Source organism: Dermacentor variabilis, unplaced genomic scaffold, assembly GCF_050947875.1.
Source record: "Dermacentor variabilis isolate Ectoservices unplaced genomic scaffold, ASM5094787v1 scaffold_12, whole genome shotgun sequence".
Lineage (NCBI taxonomy): Eukaryota > Metazoa > Arthropoda > Arachnida > Ixodida > Ixodidae > Dermacentor > Dermacentor variabilis.
In genome coordinates this window covers 12,312,349-12,335,737 of record NW_027460280.1, presented here as the reverse complement: position 1 = coordinate 12,335,737, position 23,389 = coordinate 12,312,349, and the positions used below count along the sequence as shown (strand labels likewise).

At 46.8% G+C, this 23,389-nt stretch overlaps 1 protein-coding gene across 4 annotated transcripts in view; it reads left to right on the top strand.

Annotated features, from left to right (window-relative positions):
- SMC3 (structural maintenance of chromosomes 3) overlaps positions 1–23,389 on the top strand; it is a 463,962-nt gene that overhangs the window by 304,558 nt on the left and 136,015 nt on the right. For all 4 annotated transcript variants that reach the window (XM_075676310.1, XM_075676309.1, XM_075676311.1 and 1 more), the window contains exon 24: positions 8,766–8,926. In XM_075676310.1, coding sequence (XP_075532425.1) covers positions 8,766–8,926 — 161 coding nt within the window. The remainder of the gene's footprint in view (positions 1–8,765; positions 8,927–23,389) is intronic.

The window sequence follows — 23,389 nt, the reverse complement described above, 5'->3', positions numbered from 1 at the left end:
TGTATCATCGCGACGAAAAGAGCGACCCGCGACTTATACAACCTTGCCCCTTCAGACAGCGATCACCAAATGGGGCGTCCGTGCCCACTGCCTCACCGCGCGGGCAGCCGGCGGACTCCGCACTCCGCAATGCCGGCATGTCTAGGGACAAACGAATACAACACGTGCTAAGAAACCTCCTCCATAGTGTCTAGGCAGAGTTGTATATTCAAGGAGCAAAAGCCCCCAATTTTCTCTCTCACACCCTCTGTTGCTCGCACCTGCGCACAAACGGCTGGCGATCCTTCAGTCTCGTGGGCAATGGTGGTGGCGGTGAGGGGAAGGGGGTGTTCTAATTAGGGCGGCCGCGCGTGCATGACTGGGCCGCTGTATCTTGAAAGCCATCTGCGATGGGGACAGGGTCTGCCGTGCGCTGTTTCCTACGCTTAGTTCGCGTTGAAGCGAGAGGCAGCACGAAAGTCAATTCGCTCATTACTGCTGCCGTGCTTCCCCACTCCACCGTTGTGACAGCAATTTTCCGTGGTCATCAAGTGAGATGTGTTCACAGTTTCTTCTGTATGCGTGACACCATGCTTGTTAGTTTAGTTAGTAAGTAAATGTTACAAATTTATATGGCCGGTAAAACTACTAGCCTTACTTCGTATAGCTGTCTACTAATTTGCTATCGCGATTGATGCTTCGCCTTTCGGACGAGGCTGCAACTTTTTTTTTAACATGCTTATTTGAGAATCTCTGCATCGGGCGACGTGGTGTCAGCCTGTCTCGACATAAAACAAAGTTCTGTGTCACTTAGGGAATTTAGCAAAACCAATCAGGGAAAACCTGGAAAACTCAGGGAATTTGGAAATGTCAACTTGGTAGACACCCTGGGTAACTACGTTCTTATTTATTTTTCTACTTTGACTTTTAGTCGCAAGGACACGGTGAGCCTCTTCAATTTTCTAGTTTTTGCTACCCTCGGGCTGCCAGAGCCAGCCTGAGCTCATGCGTTTTTCTTGTATTGCTCCAACCACCGCGCAGCGCACTTCAGTGCGTGTTTGTTTTTGTCTGGACGAGGGGATTTTCGCCTGGCAGAGTTTTCAACGCTTTTTACCTAGCAGTCGAGTAAAGAAACAGTGGTCACTCGCCGCCATCACTGCAGGGATTCAACGGATTGCAACGCGTTCACTTGAGCGCCACCTTTTCGGAAAGTCTTGTCTCGCCGGTGTAGCATACTGAGCATTATGAGTATGGTTCTTGGTGGACCAAGCATCTCACGTTTTCTTCGATATTCTTTTGGTGTCCGAATGTGCCCAAAGGAGGCGTATTAGGTGCCCAAAGGAGGCATTTGATTGTGGCCAATATGCTTCATTTTTTTTTTCATTTCGGTGCCCCGCCCCACGAAAAAAAAAGAAGAAAGACATTGTTGCGGCGCAGCAAATTGTCACATGGTGAAAGTTCGATTTTGTTACTTCTTTTGCGGGAAGTAATGGGCCACCGAACGCTACAGTTGCTGGAGACTCTTATTACATTGTTGCGATAGCATTTATTTGGGTACCACAGGTGCATTCCTGCCATCGCCCTCATGTCCAGGACTTTACCGCGGCCGAGATCCGAGATGTCCTCTTCTCACTGAACGTCAAATCTGCGCCTGGCCCAGATGGCGTCACTAACAGGATGCTGAGGAATCTCGATGATGAGTCGATCGACTTCCTCACTGAGAGGATTAATGAAGTCTGGCGTAGTGGACAGGTCCCCACACAGTGGAAGGCGGCCTGCACGGTACTCATCCCCAAACCCGGTAAAGCACCAGGAATAGAGAATCTAAGACCAATTTCCCTGACGTCGTGTGTCGGTAAGGTTGCAGAGCATGCCCTGCTCAACCGGCTCAAGGTGCACATCGAGGCCAATGACATGTACACCCACAATATGATTGGTTTCAGAGCCGGCCTCTCGACACAGGACGCCATGAAGCTGATAAAGCATCAGATCATTGACCGGAGCACGGGTGATACCAGAGCCATCCTTGGATTAGACCTGCAGAAGGCGTTCGACAATATCTCACACGAGTTCATTCTCCAGTCTATTGCCGGCCTCGGACTCGGGAAGAGGACCTACGACTTCGTCCGATCCTTCCTTAGCCAGAGAACTGCCAAGCTCAAGATCGAAGGATACCTTTCGCAAGAGATCACCCTTGGTTCACGCGGCACGCCTCAGGGCTCAGTCATCTCGCCAACATTATTTAACATCGCAATGATCGGACTTTCTAAGGAGCTCACGAAGATTCAAGGAATCAACCATACCATCTACGCAGATGACATCACCATCTGGTGCGTCGGCGGGAGTGACGGCCAAGTTGAAGCCGCCATGCAGAGCGCCATCGATGCGACCGAGCGCTTCCTCCGCCCCACTGGGCTCAGATGTTCTCCATCGAAATCTGAGCTACTTCTCTACAAGAAAAGACCCAGAGGCGGCGGCCATCGCGATTGGAAACCGGCGTCCGAAAGCGAAATACGGCTTTTCACTGGTGACGGGTCCCCGGTGCCCAGAGTCGACTCACTCCGAATATTGGGGATGTATATCGAGTCTAACGGTGCCAATGGAACCGCACTCAGAAAGATCACCGCCAAGACGGAGAGTGCTCTCGGCCTCATTCGGAGGATCGCCAACAGGCACCGGGGAATCAAGGAAGACAACCTCATCCGCATTATACATGCTTTTGTTCTCTGCCACCTTTCATACTCGGCGGCCATGCATAATTGGCATGTTGCAGAGAAGAACAAGCTCAATTCACTCATCAGAAAGGTCTTTAAGCTCGCCCTCGGCTTACCTGCAAGCACTCACACCGAAAACCTGTTGAAGCTCGGAGTCCACAACACGCTCGAAGAAATTATCGAGGCACAAGAGTACTCACAGCTGCTCAGGCTATCCGGCACCTCGACGGGCCGCAAGTTACTCGGCGAGATGGGCCTCAATCCTGTCGACCAGTGCCCCGACGCCATGCGGATTCCCAGCGACATCAGGTCTCACCTGCACATCGCGCCCCTTCCCCGCAATATGCACCCCGCAAACAACGTCGGCAGATGTCGGGCCAGGGGTACAGCTCTACTCGAGCATGTCCGCAATAACCACATTGAGGCAAGCTTCGTGGATGCCGCGGCATATGTCCAACAAGAGGCATTCGACATCTCCATCGTAGACTCCAATTCAAGGCTCACTTGCAGCGCTACGGTACGCACTTCGAGGCCCGTGGTAGCCGAACAGGTTGCAATCGCGCTGGCTGTGCTCGATGGTCGCAGAGAGGCAATATATAGTTATTCCAAGGCAGCCATTAAGGCCTACCAAACCGGCATGGTCTCCCCCCAGGCCCTCCGCATTCTGCAAAGCGCCAAAAGTATCTCTCCGCATTCTCTCATTTGGTTTCCCGCTCACTTGGGGTCGATTGAGGGTTCTCCCTCTAACCCTAACGAGGGCGCACACGAGGCCGCGCGAGGACTCACTGACCGCGCCGCCTCAGCAGTCGCCCAGCCCCGCGGGGAACCCTTGCTTACGTTTAATGAGATCACCACGCACTACTATCTGTCACGACGGGTCTTCCCCCTCCCGCACCCCGCCTTATGTAGGGCGCGGGCGGTTACCCTTCGACTTCTACAAGCCTGTGCATACCCTAACCTCACGGTTCTTCATGCCATATACCCTGAAAGATATATCAGTGCGGACTGCCCTGCCTGTGGACTGAGGGCAACATTGGACCATGTGTTGTGGGAGTGTGAAGCCATCGGCTCCTCCTTCAACGAGGATAGGTGGGCTGCGCTCTTGGGCAGCCCCGAACTCAACGACCAAACCCTGGCCGTCCAGAGTGCCCGTGATCGGGCCATCAAGCTGGGCTTGGCGGTCCCTACGTGGGACTAGCCGGGTGGCGCGGGGTCTTCCCTGCGTCTTCTCTGGACCAAAATAAAGTTACTTCACTCACTCACTCACTCATCGCCCTCATGTTCCGTATAAAGTTCATGGGTGATAACATCGTGACCGCGCACCGTATGCTACATGTGCAAATGAAAGCATGGGGGGGGGGGGGTCGCATGGATGAGCCGACGATGGTGGCTCAGTCTTGTGTGCGCAAGGGAGAAAAGCGGGGACCGAAGCGGGCCGCCTTCCATCGCGCGCAATACGTCGGGGAGTAAAGGGAAGGGGTAGAGGGGTCGGGCCTTAGGATTCTGTGATCTGTGAATCTGTGATTGCCCAACATATTTATTTGCCTTGTTAGACGCATTATATATGGTGACTTTTTCTTAGATACGTAGATTTATTGGAGACTTATACGCATATATAGATACTTTGTTGCTAGGTTTTGTGTATACGTGCAGTGAACTTCGTTTCCAGCGACACTTTTTGTTTTTTATCAAGCTGCATCTTCAAATTTGTATATTCCATTGTATCTTCGCAATTCTAATATGCGAGGGCGCGTCAAATGAAAGTGAGCCAACCCACACCGTGCAATAATGGTTCGGTTCATTATCTGCAAGGCATGCCGTATGGCTGCCGTGTACGTTGAACATTGCATGTCATTGGCCACTGTGAAGCGTTGGAGCAAACGGTTAAAAGAAGGACGTGAAATTTTCAAAGACGATCCAAGACCGAGCCAAAGCCACCGTGCAATCCTCCCCAACAGAATTGCAAAGGTAGATGAGCAGACTAGACAAGAACGGAGGATAAGCATCGGTGAACTGGCAGAGTATGTGAACATCAGTCACGGTTCGGTTCACGCCACAATTCATGAACATCTCGGTTATCGGCTGTTGCATGCACAATGGATGCCCAATGTCTTGTACCACGACCAGAAGACTGAGACGTTCGGTGCTGCTTTGACTCATCTGATCCGGTATCAGAATGAGGGTGACTTGCCTGAAATTGTCACCGGGGGTGAATCATGGTGCCACTATTACGAGCCTGAAACACGACGGCAACGCTTACAGTGGAAACATTCAAATTCGCCATCCCATAAGAAAGCAAAGGCCGTCATTTCCACCTGAAGAGTGTGGTTGACTTTCTTTTCGATCATCAGGGTCCATTACTGAACAAATTTGCTAAACGTGGAGAGACTGTTAATCGTTTCCGATATTGTGAAACACCAGATCGGCTGCGTGTATTGAAGAGTTGAAGAATTAGATCATCTTGCTTCACGACAATGCCCGTCCCCACATTGTTAATGTGGTTAACACAAATGTGGCAAAGTTCAAGTGGGATACGCTACAACATCTGCCATGCAGCCCAGACCTGTCGCCTTGTGACTTACGCAATTTGGGGAAATTGAAAAAACAGCTCAAGGGAACCAGATTCGTGTTGGAACGATGACGTGAGAGGGTCAGTTAGAGACATGTTGACGCAGCAACCCCAAGTAAAGTACCCCGTTTGTCATATATTTGCATTGGCTCACTATCATTTGACTCGCCCTTGGTATATTTTGCAGAACTCCTGCTTTTTATATGTGCTCTCTGTTGCGACTATAATTCAGGTGCAAACAATACACAACCCGTGACAGCTAGCTGCTCCTTCCTAATACATTGTAACAAAGGACAGTGTCATTTAGATTTTCCCTTACCGTTGCATATGCACAAATATCTAAACTAAGTTCTTGAATACGAAAGTTTCATTAAAATATTTCTCCTCTACTTGTTCATTTCATGGCCTTTACATTTTTTATATCAGCGGCATGCACTGCTTTGCTGGCTTCCGACTGATATAGTTCTAAAGTTCGTGTGATATTTTCTTTACTTATTAAATAGACAAAAAACTCGGAAGCATTGATATCCATTATTTTGGGCACAATTTTTGGGACATACGAGCATATTCTTTTATGAAAAAAAATATATATATTTTACTTGTCTAAACAGTGGGTCGTGCTCAAAAATTCGTTTGCAGTATTTTTGGCAATGGAAATGCAGTTAGTATTCGTGTATTTGATCCCTTGACAAATTCTATAAGGAGGAGGCCGAGCTTCAACCCCCACTCCCTCCCCCCTCCGAACAAAATTTCTGGCTATGCCACTGGCTACAGTGTACTAAATAGCTACGTGCAGCTATTCTCGCACCGAGTGACACTTGTAGCACATTTCCTTTCGCATTTATATCTATGACAATCACACAACTTCCGAGGATCGAACAAACTACATGTTCGCTCGTGCAAGTACGTCGGCAATGCGTACATCGGTTAAGTGATGGATGCCGCACTCTGGTACTCACGTTGAAAGGATTCCTAACAGAACAATCTTCGACCATGATATCAACAATGTGCAACTCGGGAAGCAGATGGCCTGTTCATGAAATGTTGGCACTTGAGCCTTAAGTTATGTCACCTATAGAGCATGCTGTTGGCCTCGGAGAGCCGCAGCAAGTAGTACCCCATGGCGGCTGCAGTATCTAGGCTACGCTGCAGACGCAGCTACACGCAACTGTAGTGGCTAACTATATGCACGACAAGGCTGGAACGCATGCTCGTGCACGTGTGTTCCAGTCTGACTGTGCTAGGTGGTGTCGACCAGCTTTGGCCTGCACCAGCTTGAGTGAAGAATAGTTGCGACATCCAAAGTGGACATTTTGTGCTGTAGCTCAATACGTAGCGAATCTGCCAAGGCGTCTAGCCAGAACCAGCCAGGAGTGAGAACACATTGGCAAGCATATGTCTGGTCTGACCTTTAGTTTTGCATGGTTTGAGGCTAGTTAAGTGTTCAAAGCTCATAGAAATTAGCGAGACCTAGCAGCTACGACATTGATAAGCATTATGGCCAAAGCTTCATTCCTGTTCAGCATGACCAAGCTTTAGCAGATGGTAGTCGCCAGCCAATTGGTACACTAGTTGTACTTTCTGAAATGTGTACTTCCTATTGAAATTCGAAATGCAGATTTTTGCTTACTTCAGCATCTTTAATAAGCGGTGTCAATAAATATACACCGGAACAGTAGGAAGAAGCGCACTGATCCAAACACCTGTCTTGATTGATGTCAGCTATTGGTCAATAGCAGACACGTATGAGAATCTGTTATATGGATCTGTTATATGATGAAATGTAGCAGCCCCGAAAAGAGTTACGAGAATGCTTCTGAACAACAGAGTGTGTTTGAAAAAAAGGGGACTTTGTGCTCTACTTTTGAGCTGCATGAATTGTGCACGACTGCAAAATTTGGCTTAGATGTTCACAGCAGCATGTGGAATCACTGGACGATGTTTCTTCACCAAGCTCGAGAAGGGATTCAGAGCCACTTAAAACTAATGCGTGAGAACGTGGAACTTTTTCTTGAGCGCTCTTACTTGTGCACCCTTTGCTTCTGTAGTTTTGCCTTCATTGCCACATTTTGTTGTTCTTTTTTTTTCCTCCCATGTCATGTAAAAATCTTTTGTGAACGTTTCTAACTGTTTTGTAAAACATTCCCCCCCTCCCCCCACTGTATGCCTTTTGGTGTCTGTGTGTACTGAATAAGTAAATGAATAAAGTTGTCCACCACTATAGCCACTGTAACGATGCTTGCCTTGGAAATTGAGCCTTTTAGCTCTGCAATATATCTGAGCTGCATGCACCACCTGTTAACGTAGAGGTAAAGTGCCATTTAATTACATAATTTTATCATTTATGTCATCACGTGCGGCGCTTCAAAAGTGATTATGATGCATTTATGAATCAGGCTTTCAAGGGGTTGCACACTGCTAAAAGCTGTGGCATGACCTGATGATTGCATACTCCACAAGGCACACCAAAGCCATTATCCTTCTCTTTGCATTCCCACCTCGAATTAGCCGCTTTCCTGTCGGGGTGGCTTAGCGGCTATGGCATTGCGCCCCTAAGCACAAGGTTGCAGGATCAAATCCTAACCGAGGTGGCCGCATTTCGATGGGGGCAAAATGCAGATACGCCCATGTGCTGTGCATTGAGTGCACGTCCCCAGGTGGTGAAAATTTCCGAAGTTACCCAGTACGGTGTGCCTCATAATCATGGCGGCGCTTTGGCACATCAAACTCCACAATTTCGAAAAAATTGGCCACGTAATTGTGTGATCCGTAATTCCTGAGACAGTGCTCCCAAGAATGCATGATAAGGCACTGGGCCTCGGTGATATGGTACAGTCGTTGACCAATGCTAATTGATTCAGTTTCAAAAAAATTGTGGGCACCTCATCGGTACAATTATTAAGCAGCGTCAAGCAGCACCAACTTCACCCTCTATGTCTCCATTGAAGAGGGCACGTGAGGGAACCGTCAAATGGCAACTGTTCTGAAGAGAAAGGGAATGGAGACTTGCTACATATGGATATTGTACTGTCGTCTGTATGTATTAACAGCCATGACAATGGTCAAAATGCAGGCTGATAAAATCACATACAATCGCATGCGTGCAGCAATACGTTGACCAGCTTTTGTGGTTGCCTATGGAACAGATGTATCTTGTGGTAAATTCAATATTTTGTGCTCCATTTTTTCGAACCTTTAGGTCGACCTCACTGATCTCGAATGATCAGTTGATGTCTGTATTGTACGCTCTACTATGCATGTTATCAAGCACAATATCCAAAGCAGCTCTTGTTTGTTCAAACTTAGTTTTATTCTAATAGTTCTTTTCTGTCTTACTGGAGTTTGAAATAACAAGGTTCCACTGTAGTGATTAAAACAGCAATTTGTATGTCCCCTACTGGCTATAAATTTTGCCTCAAATCCCCTCTTTATACTTCGAGACTGTTGAAATAACTGGCTCGTCGCAGTATTTAGTGACAGTAGTTGCATTCTGTTGCTTTCAGCACTGGAAAAGCAGGTTGAAGCAAATACCAAGGAACAGAAGGATCTCCAGTCACAGCTAGAGCACTGGAAGAGTCAAGAGCGTGACTGGCAAGAGCGGATCAATGATGATGCCAAAGACCTTGAGAAAATGACGAGCCGCCAGTCTGTTCTGCTGAAGAAAGTGAGTAACAAGTTCCTCTACCCCTTGACAAGAAGGCTTTTCAGCAGAGTCGCTCACTCTGTCTGTCGCTGGTGCAGTCGATCCCGGATATATCATACTCGTATATATCACATCACTAATTTATCTATATCGAACTGTTGCAACATCCCCTTGCAAATACTGCGAAAAAGTAAAGCGCTGTACTATACATGTGTCGAACTGCTGTTCACTGCCACGTTGAATATCGAATGCTGTGCCTCACCCCTGGAAGTGCCCTTTTTTTAATCAAGACGCAATCACTTCTCGTGCCGTCAGAAATATTTAACGCCAACAAATTCGAAGTGCCACTGTTTTGGCAGATGCTTCCAAACAAAAAATTGATTTGAAGGGAACTGCATGCCATGGAGAAACAATGAGTAGGGTGTTTTTCTCAGTTTTGCTCTCTGCACATGTGGATGGCTTGTGCAAACTGCAGCTGTTCATTACCGGCAAGAGGAGATCGCCAGTCTGCCTCAAGAACACAAATAGCATCCCATTGTGATATGCTTTCTACGAGAAAGCCTGGAGGATATTTGACGTTTTCTCTGTGTTGCTTCGGGCATGGAATTCCGAACTGACGATGTCTGCACCATTGGGTATGTCTTCTCATAGAAAAGGTCTTTCCGCAAATGCCAGTTTATGGTTCCACGAGCAGTCAAAACAAGTCCATCCTCATCCGAACTTGGCCAAATTTTTACAGTGCAGTTTGGATTTAAGAAAACCACTGCATGCCACATCTGCACTTGGTGGAAAGGCTGACGTGGCAGCTGCGCCCAAGGCTCATTTCTGTGCGATTTGCAAGTTCACGCTGAACGCTTTTCATTCGTGCTTGCAGGGTTGCATGTCAGTGGAAATCGATTCAGATGTTCTGCAAGCTGAAAGCCACTTTCGACTCTGTCTGTGGGGTGTCAGTATTCATTGATGCAGTGGCCGCAGGGAAAGGGCCAAAAACATAGGGACTGCAATGCATCGGCATGCCGATTGAGCGCCACGCAAGACGAGACAGGTGGATGAGAAGCAAGGGTGACGGTTTGTGACAGGAAGTCGCTTCCGAAATCGAAACCCGGCACAGCAGTAATCCTCCTGGTTGACGTGTTGCTGGCATATCACGATTGGACATTTAAACAGGATATTGTAAACGCTTGACCCGGGCATATTCATACGGAATTCACAGTACAGGTGTGCTGATGGCTGCATGGTGCACATCCATGCAGGCTGGTTTGTGTCCTTGCTGTATCCATTTCTACCTCATCCTAAATAAAAATGCGCACGAAGCACACCACAGTCTAGTGTCGCAGCGGTCTGTTAGGACTAGCATTCGCGATCAGCCAGTGTATCATCATCATCATCAGCCTGTTTTATGTCCACTGCAGGACGAAGGCCTCTCCCTGCGATCTCCGATCCGCCTCTTTCATTTTCTCGTGCTGCCCTCTGCTGCACGCTGCTGAAAACGTTTTGGAAGCGTCCCGGGGCTTTCGCTGGTTGATTTGTGTATCTGCACCCACGTTGAGTGTGCGTTGGTTGTGCGTTTCGCCGATTGCGAATCATTATTAATGGCTTCTTCAGGACGGCGTGTCATTCCTGAAGCCATTTAGCACTCAATGACTACTGGGTGAGCAGGCCTGAGTGCGCTGTTCTGCAAACAGTGCGGCCGATAAAGGCACGCTGAGTTCCGTTTGGCGGCACGGCTGCCTTGGAATTTGTCACTGATTTCTGCAGTTGGACATCACTTTTTGTATTCTTTTTACACATTATTTAGACGTTTCCCCTATCCAAAAAGTCTTTGAGCGCAGCCTTCTGTGTCGGATTTATTAAAATGGTGCACTTGTTTACATCAACATCTACATCCGCAGGTCCTTGTTATCGACAAATTTTGTGGAAAATGTCCATCGCTGATATGAAATAGTGTCAAAATGTAGCAAAACATGCACATCTGCGCATATGTGCCATGTTTTCACACCCTGAGACGAGTCAATATGAGCGGCCGAACCACTTAAACAACGGCAACTGTGATCCAGATACATGTATTACGGGCAGTTAATTAACTCATTCTCGCTTTACTTTAACTCCATCATACAGTTTTAGCGTGCCATAGAGCATTATTAGAGAAAACTGTGCTCGCATAAGTGCTCATTTGTAGGCCATGTTCTCTCACGAAAACGCGCGGATGCCACCGCTCACACGGCGTTGGTATAAATGAGCGAGGCGGTTGTTTATGCTGCTGTATACCGAATACACCATCTCTTGTTTGCCGCTTACTGCTTATTGTGTACGCGCCGTGCGAAGTGAAGTGTAGCTGCTTTCAAACCGCTAATGCCAGAATTGAACTATAAAAGCAGTTTCGTTCGACCTAACTGCTTACATTTCAGTTCAGGTCCACCGGTAGCGAGTGAACTCGACGGCGCTATGTTGACCTTCGCTAAACAGGATCGACATTGGCTCAAACTTAGTAGGCACGGGTTGAGAAGGTCACAGCTTGTCCATTTCAACTTGGTAGGCTTGCTTAACTCATTTTGAGCACGATTAACTACATATACAAGCGAATACGCTGTCGCTGTTGTATTGTCGGTTTGACTGTCGATTGCGCAGGGTACGGTCGAACGATGGTCGGCATGCTGATTTTGCCGGTGCCTTCGACAAGAAAGCCTGTCGCAGTACAACTCACGCTCGTCGGTTGCGTCGTTGTCGACCTGGTATGATAGAAAGGTTTCAATGACGCACAATAGTCGGTCAATCATTGGAGTGAGTGTCTTGTCGGTCTCGTATCGACCCAGCGTTGCCGCGCCTTACGAGTACGTGCAGTCGCGAACGCGCTACCACCACCAGCAAGTGAGGACCGACACTGCAGAAAGACTTCATCAACAACGTGATGCACTTAAGTGTCGCCCAAGTGCAACGCGCAGGTTTTTCGTTAAGTTAGTGAGCCATTCATGAAAGGCGGCAACTACCTGGCTCACGGTGTAGTCTGGACAACTCGGACGATGTCCTGGCCGCTTTCTCTTTTAAAGTGGAGTTGCGGTCTTATGCTACGCACGTTTTCGGCACCGCACCGACGTCGAGCCACCAGTAGAGTTTCAATGCTGTACACGGCACGAGTGTTTGCAGCAACGTGCGTCCGAGCATTTTTTTTTTTTTTTTTCGGGAGACTTTGTGGCGCGCGGCCACGCGCACGACCCTTCCAAAACGTTTCGCAACTAATCCGCTAGGGCGGGGCGCATGCGCTGTCGCGCCATGAAAGAGGCGGATTACCCCTGTCCTGCGCCAACCGATTCTAACTAGCACCCACGAATTTCGCAATTTCATCGCTCCACCTAGTCTTCTGCCGTCCTCGACTGCATTTCCCTTCTCTTGGTACCCATTCTGTAACCCTAATGGTCCAACGGTTATCTAACCTGCGCATTGCATGACCTGCCCAGCTCAATTTTTTTCCCCCTCAATGTGAAGTAGAATATCGTCTATACCCGTATGCTCTGATCCAAACCGCTCTTTTTCTGTCTCCTAACATTATGCCTAGCAATCTTCGTTCCATCGCTCTTTGCGCCGTCCTTAACTTCTCAAGCTTCGTGTGTATTTCTGTCTCTGCCCCATATGTCAGTACTGGTAAAATGCACTGACTGTGCAGATGCAGAAACAAAGGAAACAACATGCACGCATCATGGTTCTTTTGGTTAATCCAATTGTTCCGAACACAGTTTAACAAATGAGCAAGGTCCATAACAAAAAAAGAAAGGGTTGCGTAAGATGGGATAGGTGAGAGTGGGAACTGCTGACTTTTGATGACGCTTGAAAGAGACATTGTTCTGCGATTGATAGAATTGTTATCTCTGATTAGAGCAATGATGCAAAGACCACCCTTTTCAAGCTTATTTACCATATTTACTCGCATAATAGGCACACTTTTTTTTTTCAGAAAATCCGGCTCAAAGTTCGAGGTGTGTTTATTACGCGGGGTAAAATTTCCGGAAATTTTTTAACTCGCATTCTTATGCTTTAGATATGAGCATATGTCAAGAATATGGCTACTCTCACATAATTTACCAATAAATCCAGTATAAAAGTAAAACTAAAAGTTACCTACTTACCTTTTAATGAACAGGCGAGAGACGTCGACTGCATACACACAAAATTTATTTAGACATGTCATAGATGCTCCTCTCCTTCCCCCTATTCGGAGTCTGAGTCAAAGTCAGTGAGAACACACTCATCACCGCTGAGTGGAGACTCATCTTTGTCTGAACTCCGCAACATGTCGTCTTTGCTCGCATCCAGTGCATTGGAGGTCCCCGTCTTGAAGCTTTTTTTGATGACGTCATCAGAGATCTCTCACCAGGCTTCCACGATCCATCCGCACATTTCCGCAGGCGGCCTCTTAATTTTGCCACCTGGAGTTAGTTGATGCTGTCTTCCAGCCATCTAGTTAGTGTACAGCCTTCGAACGTTGTCTTTAAAAGGCTTATTTAAGGACACTTCCAAAGGCTGCAGTACCGAAGTGAGGCCTCCTGGAGTCACGGCAATATCCGTGCGCAGCTCTATCAACTTCTCTCCTACACCTTCTACAAGGTGCCCGCAAAAACTGTCCAAAATGAGTATGGCCGGATACAACAGGCCGGCAGGCCGGCGGCCCCAGACGGTCTTGATCCAATCCACCATCAACTCCGCGGACATCCAGCCTTTCTCCTGGACCCTGAAGTAGATGGCTCGAGGGAAATTTCTCTTTCGGAGCGTCTTCCTCTTAAAAATAACATAAGGCAGCACTTTGTGCCCATCCGCAGTCACCGCCAACATCTCAGTACATCTTCTTTTTCCCGCCATATGTTCTAATAAGCACACTTCATGCACCTTTCTCCTCTACAGTCGTGTTTTTAGGCATGTCGAAACAGGGGGGTCTGATCTGCATTCCCAGTCTGGGACAAAATAAAGTTCTTGTGCTGCCGGAGCCGTAATACAAAACGGTGAAACTCCAGTACCTTGTCCTGGTATGCAGAGGGCAAGCGCTAGCACAACGTCGTGCGCCATCTCAGGGTGAGTCCATGGCATTGCATGAAGTGCGTTGTCCATCCGGAGCTTGCCTTGAAATCTTTTGCTTTGATGCCCTGCCCTCGGGCAATTCTGCGTGCCTCAGTCTGCACTATGTCGAGGGACACGGTGCAACCGTCCTGTCAAAGGTCCCATATGTGCTGAACAAGTAGCTCCTCCACTTGTGAATACTTTCCAGACTTTGCACCGCGAAAGGCCCGTCGTGACTTGTTGGTAGCCCGAAGTCTTTTCTGCTGACCTCGCTAGTAGCGAATCCTGGTTTCTCCGACACTGAAATATCTGCTTGCAGCACTGTTCCTCTGCTCCAGTGCATGCTGCACAGCTTTCAATTCGAATGCAGCCATGTAGCTCCCGTACTTCCCCATTGCGGAACACGCGACCACATTAACTGCACGCCGCTTGCAATATGGCAAGATTTGGTGTTTTTTCTTAACCTGTGTTGAGCATTGAGGGCGATGGCGCTGCTTCTTGTTTCATGTCGCCCAGCTTTCCGAGCTGCCTCAGCGAAAGTAGGCGAAAAGTGTACATCCCGCATGGCGGTTAGGGGGGGGGGGGGATGTATCGACAGTTGATGGAAGAACTATTTTTCGCTCATTGATGCTTTCTTTCTCTCTTTTATGTTTTGATGGCCGCATTAGGTCGTCGTGCTTCACGGCGGTTTGGGTGACGGGGGAAGTATCTGTAGTTAATGGAAGAACTGGTTTTCGCTATGTTCTACGTGCTGGGGGTCCGTAGCAGCTGGGACGGCAGCAACACTAGTGAGCACTAGTAGTCAGTGCAGCAAACACATTAATAAGCTGATCACAGTGCAGGCACGTACCCAATGGGAGTACAATCAGCCTCTCTATATGGCTTTCATAGATTACGAAAAGGCACTTGATTTAGTAGAGATACCAGCTGTCATAGAGGCATTACGTAATCAAGGAGTACAGACCGGTTACGTAAATATCTTGGCAAATATCTACAGATATTCCACAGCCACCTTAATTCTACTCAAGAAATGTAGGAAGATACCTATAAAGAAAGGGGTCAGACAAGGAGACACAACTTCTCCAATGCTATTCGCTGCGTGCTTTGAAGAAGTATTCAAGCTATTAAACTGAGAAGGCTTAGGAGTAAGGATCGACAGCGAATACCTCATCAAGCTTCGGTTTGCCAATGATATTGTTGTATTCAGCAAAAATGGAGACAAGTTACAACAAATGATTGAGGACCTTAACAGAGAGAGTGTAAGAGTGGGGTTGGGGGGGAAGATTAATATGCAGAAGACTAATATGATGAATAGAGACATAGATGAGACATAATGATGAATAGCCAAGCAAGGGAACAACAATTCACGATTGCCAGTCAGCCTCTAGAGTCTGTGTAGGAGTACGCTTACCTAGGTCAATTAATCACAGGCAACCGTGATCACGAGAAGGAAATACATAGAATAAAAATGGGTTGGATCGCACACGGCAGATATTGTCAGCTCCTGACTGGAAGCTTACCATTATCATGAAAAAGGAAGATGTACAATCAGTGCATTTTACCGGGGCTAACATATGGGCCAGAGATTTGGAGACTGACAAAGAAGCTTGAGAACAAGTTAAGGACTGTGCTAAGAGTGATGGAAGGAAGAATGCTAGGCATAACGTTGAGACAAAAAGAGCGTTTTGAATCGGGGAATAAACGGGTCTAGCCGATATCCTAATTCACATTAAGAGAAAAAATGGAGCTGGGCAGGTCATGTAACGCGCACGTTAGATAACCGTTGGACCATTAGGGTGACAGAAGGGGTACCAAGGGAAGGGAAGCACAGTAGAGGACGGCAGTTGTCTATGTGGGGCGATGAAATTAGGATATTTGCAGGCACTAGTTGTTATCGGTTGGCGCAGGACAGGGGTAAATTGAAATCACAGGGAGATGCCTTCATCCTGCAGTGATTGTAAAAAAAGGTTGCTGCTGATGATGATACTTTTATTTAAAAAGGAAGTAGAGAAGACGCCGCCAGAAGGGGAGAATAATTATGTGTGTCTTGAATGACGCTTCTACAGCTATCAGTCGCGCTGTTTGACGTAGCAACTTCTCTGCTGTGCTAATGTGGGTGTTTTTCTAGCTTTTCACGGTGGCTGCATTACATCTAGAACCGCAGCGTCCTGCGCTCAACGCGGTTATACTGGACTGGCGGCCACGCAACCATTACGCAGCTTCCTATATAGCAGCACGAGTCGGTTTTGGCACTGAACTTGGTAAAGCAGTAAACGAGGGATCCAAAAGAACTGTGATTGTTCCGCCATATTTCTCTATAATTCTTCCAGAGCTAATAAAAAAAAATGAAAATATCTACTAGAAATCTTTATTTCACGCTTTCACTTCTGTACTTGTTCTTGGCAGCGTTCTTCCTGTGCTTCTTTCATTCATGAGTCCATTTGATGTAGTTTGTTGTTTGCCAAGTAACGGAGAGGTGTATCTCACAGGCGCACCTGTGGATACACCTTATTTCATTTATCTTTTGCAGGTTTATGCGGCTTTATGACGAATGGTGGGCATTATTAACATTTGTAGTAGTAAAGGTACCCCCTTCCCTCATTTGCGTAGAAAAGTTACCTTGGGTTGCCCCCCCCCCCCTGAAAAAAAAAAACAACAACAACAACCTGGGTACATGCCTGTCACAGTGCCAAGTTCGGGGTGTGCCTATTATGCGCAGAAATAAAAAACAAATAATAAGATTTTTTTGCGAACAAACTGGGAGTGCGCCTATGATGCGAGTAAATATGGTATGATGCTCCGGAGGACAGTGTTAAACTGTCCAGTGTTGATTTTATCAACTGGCAGAATGCGAACAACACTTTTTTGAGATGAAAAAAGGCTTTGCATCGTAAATAAATGTTCTGTCTTGGTCGCAGTCAAACTTTTATTGGCAACGCCGATGATTGTGCCACCTTTGTAATCGAAATATGGTTGTAGATGGATCTCATTCATCATAAGAACTGCAGATTTTTTCCTGATCCTTCATTGCCGTCATGAGTTTCTTCACACACAGCAGGCAAGGAACATCCTGCAGTTCAGCGGGTGGATTCACTACATGTGAACTGCAGACGCATCTGATTATTGACTCATGCAGCAGTGTGAGACCTCTGTAGTTCCTCAGGTACCTACAGTCGAACCTTATAACAATATTCAAGTGCCACGAAAATTCCATTGTTATGACCGATAATTGTTGTAACCGGGTTGCTTGAAAAAATCAAAATAGGAGGATGACAGAGCTGTTTTGAGAAATCTATAATGACGGGGAGGCCAGTGCCCCTCCCCACCACCTTCCTCCACCCAACTGCTAATTGTGTTCACTTGTTTAACTTCTTCCTGGGCACTCCGATCGCATGTAACAAGCCGTGGCTGTCAGCTTTGGTGGCCCCAGAAGGGGCCTTTTAAAGACTGCGAGAAGGCTGCCACGGCAGCCTGCCAGCTTGAGAAATCCATAAACGCTGAGACGAGATTGCCACAAGCATCTTGCCACATACTTCTCACTGGGTTGCACGAGGAAAGCCTTGCATGCTTTACGTGAAGCTTGCCGACATCCTTCTCCAAGGCATCCAGGTGCTCCACGTAGTGCAGTGGAAGGTTCCTCGGGAGAATGAAGCCCCAGAGAGGCAGAATCATCTGCTGCGCCTCCTGTGAAGACAATGTTGAGGCAGTCTGCCCTACCACATTATCGCTGTCATCGCTATATGATGCGAACACATTCGCGACGATCGCCTCATCGGGCAGCCTGCCCTACCGCATCCTCGCTGCTGTCACTATTTGATGCAAGCATGTTCGCAAAGATCGCCTCATCGGTTAGAAGCACTTAGTTTGCAAATCTATAGCCGTGTGCTTTGCTTTCTCCGGCAACGTCATGCATTGCTGAAGATCAGCAGGCGGATCAACCATCTTTCGTTTTTGGTGGCAAGAAACCGTGTGGTCAAGAACAGTTTTGACGCAAACAATGAAGATGAATGCGAGTGATTAAGCTGTTTGAATAACTGCGCTGAATGAGTAGCCAGAGAGCAACATGCGACCAATCTGCAAACAGCGCAGTTGGCGCCGTCCATTCGTGTTTCGAAGAGCGGGGCGGGGTAGAGCTGTGGGCACAGCTGAGCTGTGGGTGCAGCCCATTCGGGTTCGGATGGGTGGAAGGGCGATGGGAGAGAGAGGTGCACGGAGAAGACAGGAAAAAGAGCGCGCGGCAGCTGTTGGGGCGCCATTCAGTGGCTTGAATTTCTTTTCTTTTTTTCTCTTCAAAGATTTTGCATATCACTACCTTTTGGCCTGGGCGCCCAGTAGCCAGACTTCATCTTCATCGTTATAACCGATAATGCGGCATCAGGACATTGCAGTAAGCAGGTTATTTCACCATGGAAAACATACAAACGTTGATGGGGCAGTGGCTTCTCATTGTTATAACCGATACATTGTTAAGACCGGTATCGTTATAAGTGGGTTTGACCGTATAGGCATGAGGAGAGATCCTGAGGGGTTCGAAAATACCAAGTCTGAAGAGTAGCGGGGTGACTGGCTCAAAAGAGGAGGACTTGTTCTTTTAAAAAGAAGCTACAAGCATCATGCCGCTTTTGTCTTGCATTTCTGGATTTGTTGTGTCCTCAAGAAGCGACAACACAGTCTTCAGTACACCACTCGTCTTGTCGTTGGACTTGAAGGTAGTTGTCGCATCAAATACCTGAGCAGCTTCCAGAAGACCTGTCAAGCACCGAGTGTCAGTCACAGTTTTTTGAATGAATGTCTATGCCATCAACTTTGGTGACCTCGACATCTTGAAAAAATAGCTTAAAAGAGAGGTCCACTGTGATTTTCCTACAGCTGGGGTGCCATCGGCAGTGAGATTTGAGGAAGAGCACACAGTCATGCCGTGAAACAACTATCCAGAATTTTGAAACCTTGATACATGAGAGGCAGTTTGAGACCGTCTGAAAAGTACCAACCTTAATAGGGAGAGTGTAAGAGTGGGGCTGAAGATTAATTTGCCACCTGGTGTTTTGAGCCAGCGTTGCGTGCCCAGCAAAAACGGTGACTGAAGACGACGAAGTCAAGGATCTTGCGCCAGCTGGAAAACCGTACTTCTTGTGTTTGACATTTTCGTGTCTGGCTGCTGATACTGCTGCTTATTCTTGCCTTAGTTCGTGACAATATGGATAAGACAAAGATAATGATAAATATACCAGGCAAGGGAACAAGAGTTCAAGATCGCCATTCAGCCTCTAGAGTCTGTGAAAGAGTATGTTTACCTAGCTCAACTAATCACAGGGAACCCTGATCATGAGAAGGAAATTCATAGAAGAATAAAAATGGGTTGGCTCACATATGGCAGACATTGTTGGCTCCTGACTGGAAGTTTAACATTATCATTGAAAAGGAGGGTGTACAATCAGTGCATTTTACCAGTGTTGACATATGGGGCAAAGACTTGGAGACTGACAAAGAAGCTTGAGAACAAGTTAAGGACCGCGCAAAGAGCGATGGAACGAAGAATGCTAGGCATAACGTTAAGAGACAGAAAGAGAGCGGTTTGGATCAGACAGCAAGTGGCTACAGACGATATTCTAATTGACGTCAAGAGAAAAAAAATGGAGCTGGGAGGTGCATGTAATGCACAGGTTGGATGACCGTTGGACCATTAGGGTTACAGAATGGGTACCAAGTGAAGAGAAACTTAATCGAAGACGACAGAAGACTAGGTGCAGCGATAAAATTAGAAAATTCGCGGGCGCTAGTTGGAATCGGTTGGCGCAGGACAGGGGTGATTGGAGATTGCAGGGAGATGCCTTTGTCCTGCAGTAGACATAAAACAGGCTGATGATGACGATGATGAAAAGTACCAATTTTATTATTTTGCCCTTCCTCTTTATGTACCTTGATAAAAAGGTTGAAGGCATCTGCAGCGAAGCTGCCTTTTGACGCATCTCCTTTAGATCTCTTGACGCGTCCTCTGAGATGGAGTTGCAGCTGGGGTAAACAGATAGGCCATACATTTTGGAAGTATGCTTGGAACTGCGTCAGGTTGAAGACATGTAAGCTTCAGCTTTGTTTCAATTACTTTGCTGGTCAGTGTATCCATGTTGCTTGTTTATACCATGTCTGACGATTTAAAGTGGCGCTCACAGACCTGGGATATCAAAAACGACAAAAGAAATTAGAATGACATAGAACCTTAAGTTCAAAAGCAATACCTCACGTGTAGGGCAGGTTTTGTATAAGTTCAATATCCTCTTAAGGGGCCCTGAGCCATCTTTTATGGAAGTTGAGAAGTTATCTGAAATTAAATTAGACTAGTTCAGAAATACTTTGCTGGCAAGAAGTTCTCAAATGTGTTCTGCAGAAGTGGAGTTATTGGCAATCCAACACACCATTTGCTGTGCTTCCACTTATCCTTCAGTGATTTGCACTGCGAAGGCTACGGTGGAGCAACGTGTGGCCACAAAGCTCTGCCTGCTGAACATCACCATGACGTGCAGATCAAATTTCATTATGGATGCTGATGTAGACACCACTATTTCCAAATTGATGCCTAGGACGCGCCAGTCAAATCAGATGCCTAGGACGCACCAAATGTAGTCCTCAGCTAGCCGCAGTGCACTCAGTCAGTCAGATACCGCAGCAGCCGCAGGGTGCTGCGGTATCAAGGCTGCGTAGCAGACTGCAGCTACATACATGCAACTGCAGCATTTGCTTCATGAACGACAGGGCTACTGTGCGTGCTTGCACTCATATGCTCCTGTGTGGCTGTGCTATCTGGTGTGGACCTGCTTTCCCCTGCACCACCTTGACCAATGGGTAGTAGCCACTTGGAACTTGCACTTTTCTACGCTCGCTACGAAGTGAAGTCTGCCAAGGCTTCTGGCCAGGAGCAGCCAGGAGTGAGCACGTGCCGGCAAGCGTACATGTGGTCTGACCTTAAGTTTCAGGTGCTTCGAGTCTAGTTGACTGTTCAAAACTAATTGAAATTAGTGAGACATGACGGCTACGACATCGATAAGCAGGATGGCCAATGTTTAATTCCTGCGTGGGTGGTCGCGGCCGAGCCTGAGCAAACGATAGTTGGCTTGTTCCTGAAGTACATAATTATTATAGAAATTCAAAAGCATATTATCGCTTTATTTATTAAACTGTGTTTATTAAACTGTGTCAGTACATATATGCAGTAACAGTAGGAAGATGCACAGAGTTCACATACCTCGTTTGTCGTCTGCTTGGGTACAATATATACAAAAGGAAATGTTTCTTGCTTTCTAATGAATAAAATATTTATATGAATAAATCTTATTTTTTCTTCTCAAGCTTAAACACGTTCTCAAATAGTAACATGTATGGCTACTACAATTTATTAGTATTAGTTCCCCTGCATGGTCGCTAAGTGGTGTCGTACACAATGGAAAAAGAAACGACAGGCAGATAAAAGACGGACATTACCATGGGTGGAGAGCAAGGAGGTACTGGGGGAACTACAAATTGTGTTTCAGAAACAAAGGAGGTTAAAGGGCTGTGTGTTCACATTGGCGCAGTATATCGAAATAGCAGACAAGGAACACAGGCCCCTATAGCTGGCATTTCTGGATATCGAGGGAGCCTATGACAGAGCAGGACATATGCCATGTTGAAATTTTCAAATTCCCTGAGTTTTCCAGGTTTTCCCTGAGCGACACAAAACATTATTTTATGTCAAGATAGGCTGACATCACGTCGCCTGATGCTGTCACTCTCAAGTAAGCATTTTAGAATATAAAAAAAGAGCTTAATCCAGCTAGAATAGTAAGGAGTAGTGTTTATTTTATTCAAAATAGAAAACTGAAGGTAGGGTATAGTAAAATGCACAGCAAGTAAAATATCTTTGAAAAAGAAAAATGATAAAGCCCATCGTATATATAGAGTTGAACATTTTCAAATACGAATAAAAGGAGATGCACACACAAGCAAATATTTTTGAAAATGACCTATTTCTATCAAGCGATAGCAAGATCATTGGTATTAGGCCCAAACTTTGTCACAAGTGAGATTTTCTCAGCAGTTGGAAAGTCAACCTCAACTGTCCTCACATACTCTTAGTCCTCGCACAATGCCTCAGTTTTGTGTTTCACTGCTTTCAAGAATTTATTTAGGTTTCAATAAAGATCACCTGCATCTTTGCATCAGCCAAAACATTGGTTTTTGAGTTCAAGTTCCTGCAAAGAACAGGCGGCACAGTTCCTTTCTCAATAATTCCTCAATGCGACGGTCATTTCTGTTCTTGTCCTTGTTCTGCCGTGCGTTCGGCCCATGGACCATTTGAAGCATCCTCTTAGTCAGTTGCACAGTCAACATTCGATTTTTCGTACTCCCTAGGGGCCACGAAAATGTCCGAAAAATCAAATTGGCAGTCCGAAGAAATGAATGCATGTCTTTTACTGCCCTTAAAGGAACACTAAAGGTTACTATGAAGTCAAGTTAAATTGATAAAGCAATGCTCTAGAACGTCTAAAGCGTCAATATAATGCCAAGCAGAGCTTTAGTAACCGAGAAAATGAGGTAAATGCATCACATGATTTGAGACTCCCCAGCCACATTCCGGTACTAGCCCGATGACGAAGGCACTCCTCATCATAATTTATGTCACTAGTGCTCAACTACTCGTATTAAAAAGTTAATTTCATTAGGTTATAAGACGGAAGAAAATGCTACTTGTCTACTTCTGTCTGATTCTAAGAAAAAAATAACATTTTGACGTTACCCTTGAGTAGTATGGGGGTCAAAAGGTTTCGTTTTCACTCGACTCTGCGCCGCGCGTGCTTTAAAGTTTCAGTTGTTTCGTTATCGTGTCGTGCTGCGCTGGTTCTGCTGGCTCGCGAAACTTGCATTTCGAACAAGCAGCGCGAATGCCACTTCCACATGATGTCGTGCGATGCGCGAATGGTCCGCGGAATTTGGCCAAGGGCAGTTGCAGCGGCGGATCCAACGTTACTTATCACTGTGTGCTAACGAGTGAACCTCTCCGTCCGAAGCGGTTAAGTACCGTACCTCTGCCACAGTGCATTGGCAAAGAGCCAAAAAATCACTTAGTGTGCTTGCTGCACTTTCGTCCAGAGGATTACGAGTTCAACGCCGACTTACTGAAGTCGTGTGGAGTGCCTTTCAAAGCAATGCTTTCCCGTAGTGCTGTTCCGTCGGTCTTGCCTGCATTCTCCGACGCACAAGAACAACTGCAGGTCGAAGACGGGGCGGTGAGTGTGGCATTTGGTTTTCGCGAAGCAAAAGCTACAAATGTGCGAATATGTACAGCCATGACATACAGTTGCCGTCGTAGTAGTGCGCAACGACGCCGGCAGCGTGAGCCCTCAGCAGCAGGTCATGTTCATCAGTGCCTAAATCGTTAAAGTTGAGCCCAGCATCGCGAGCCAA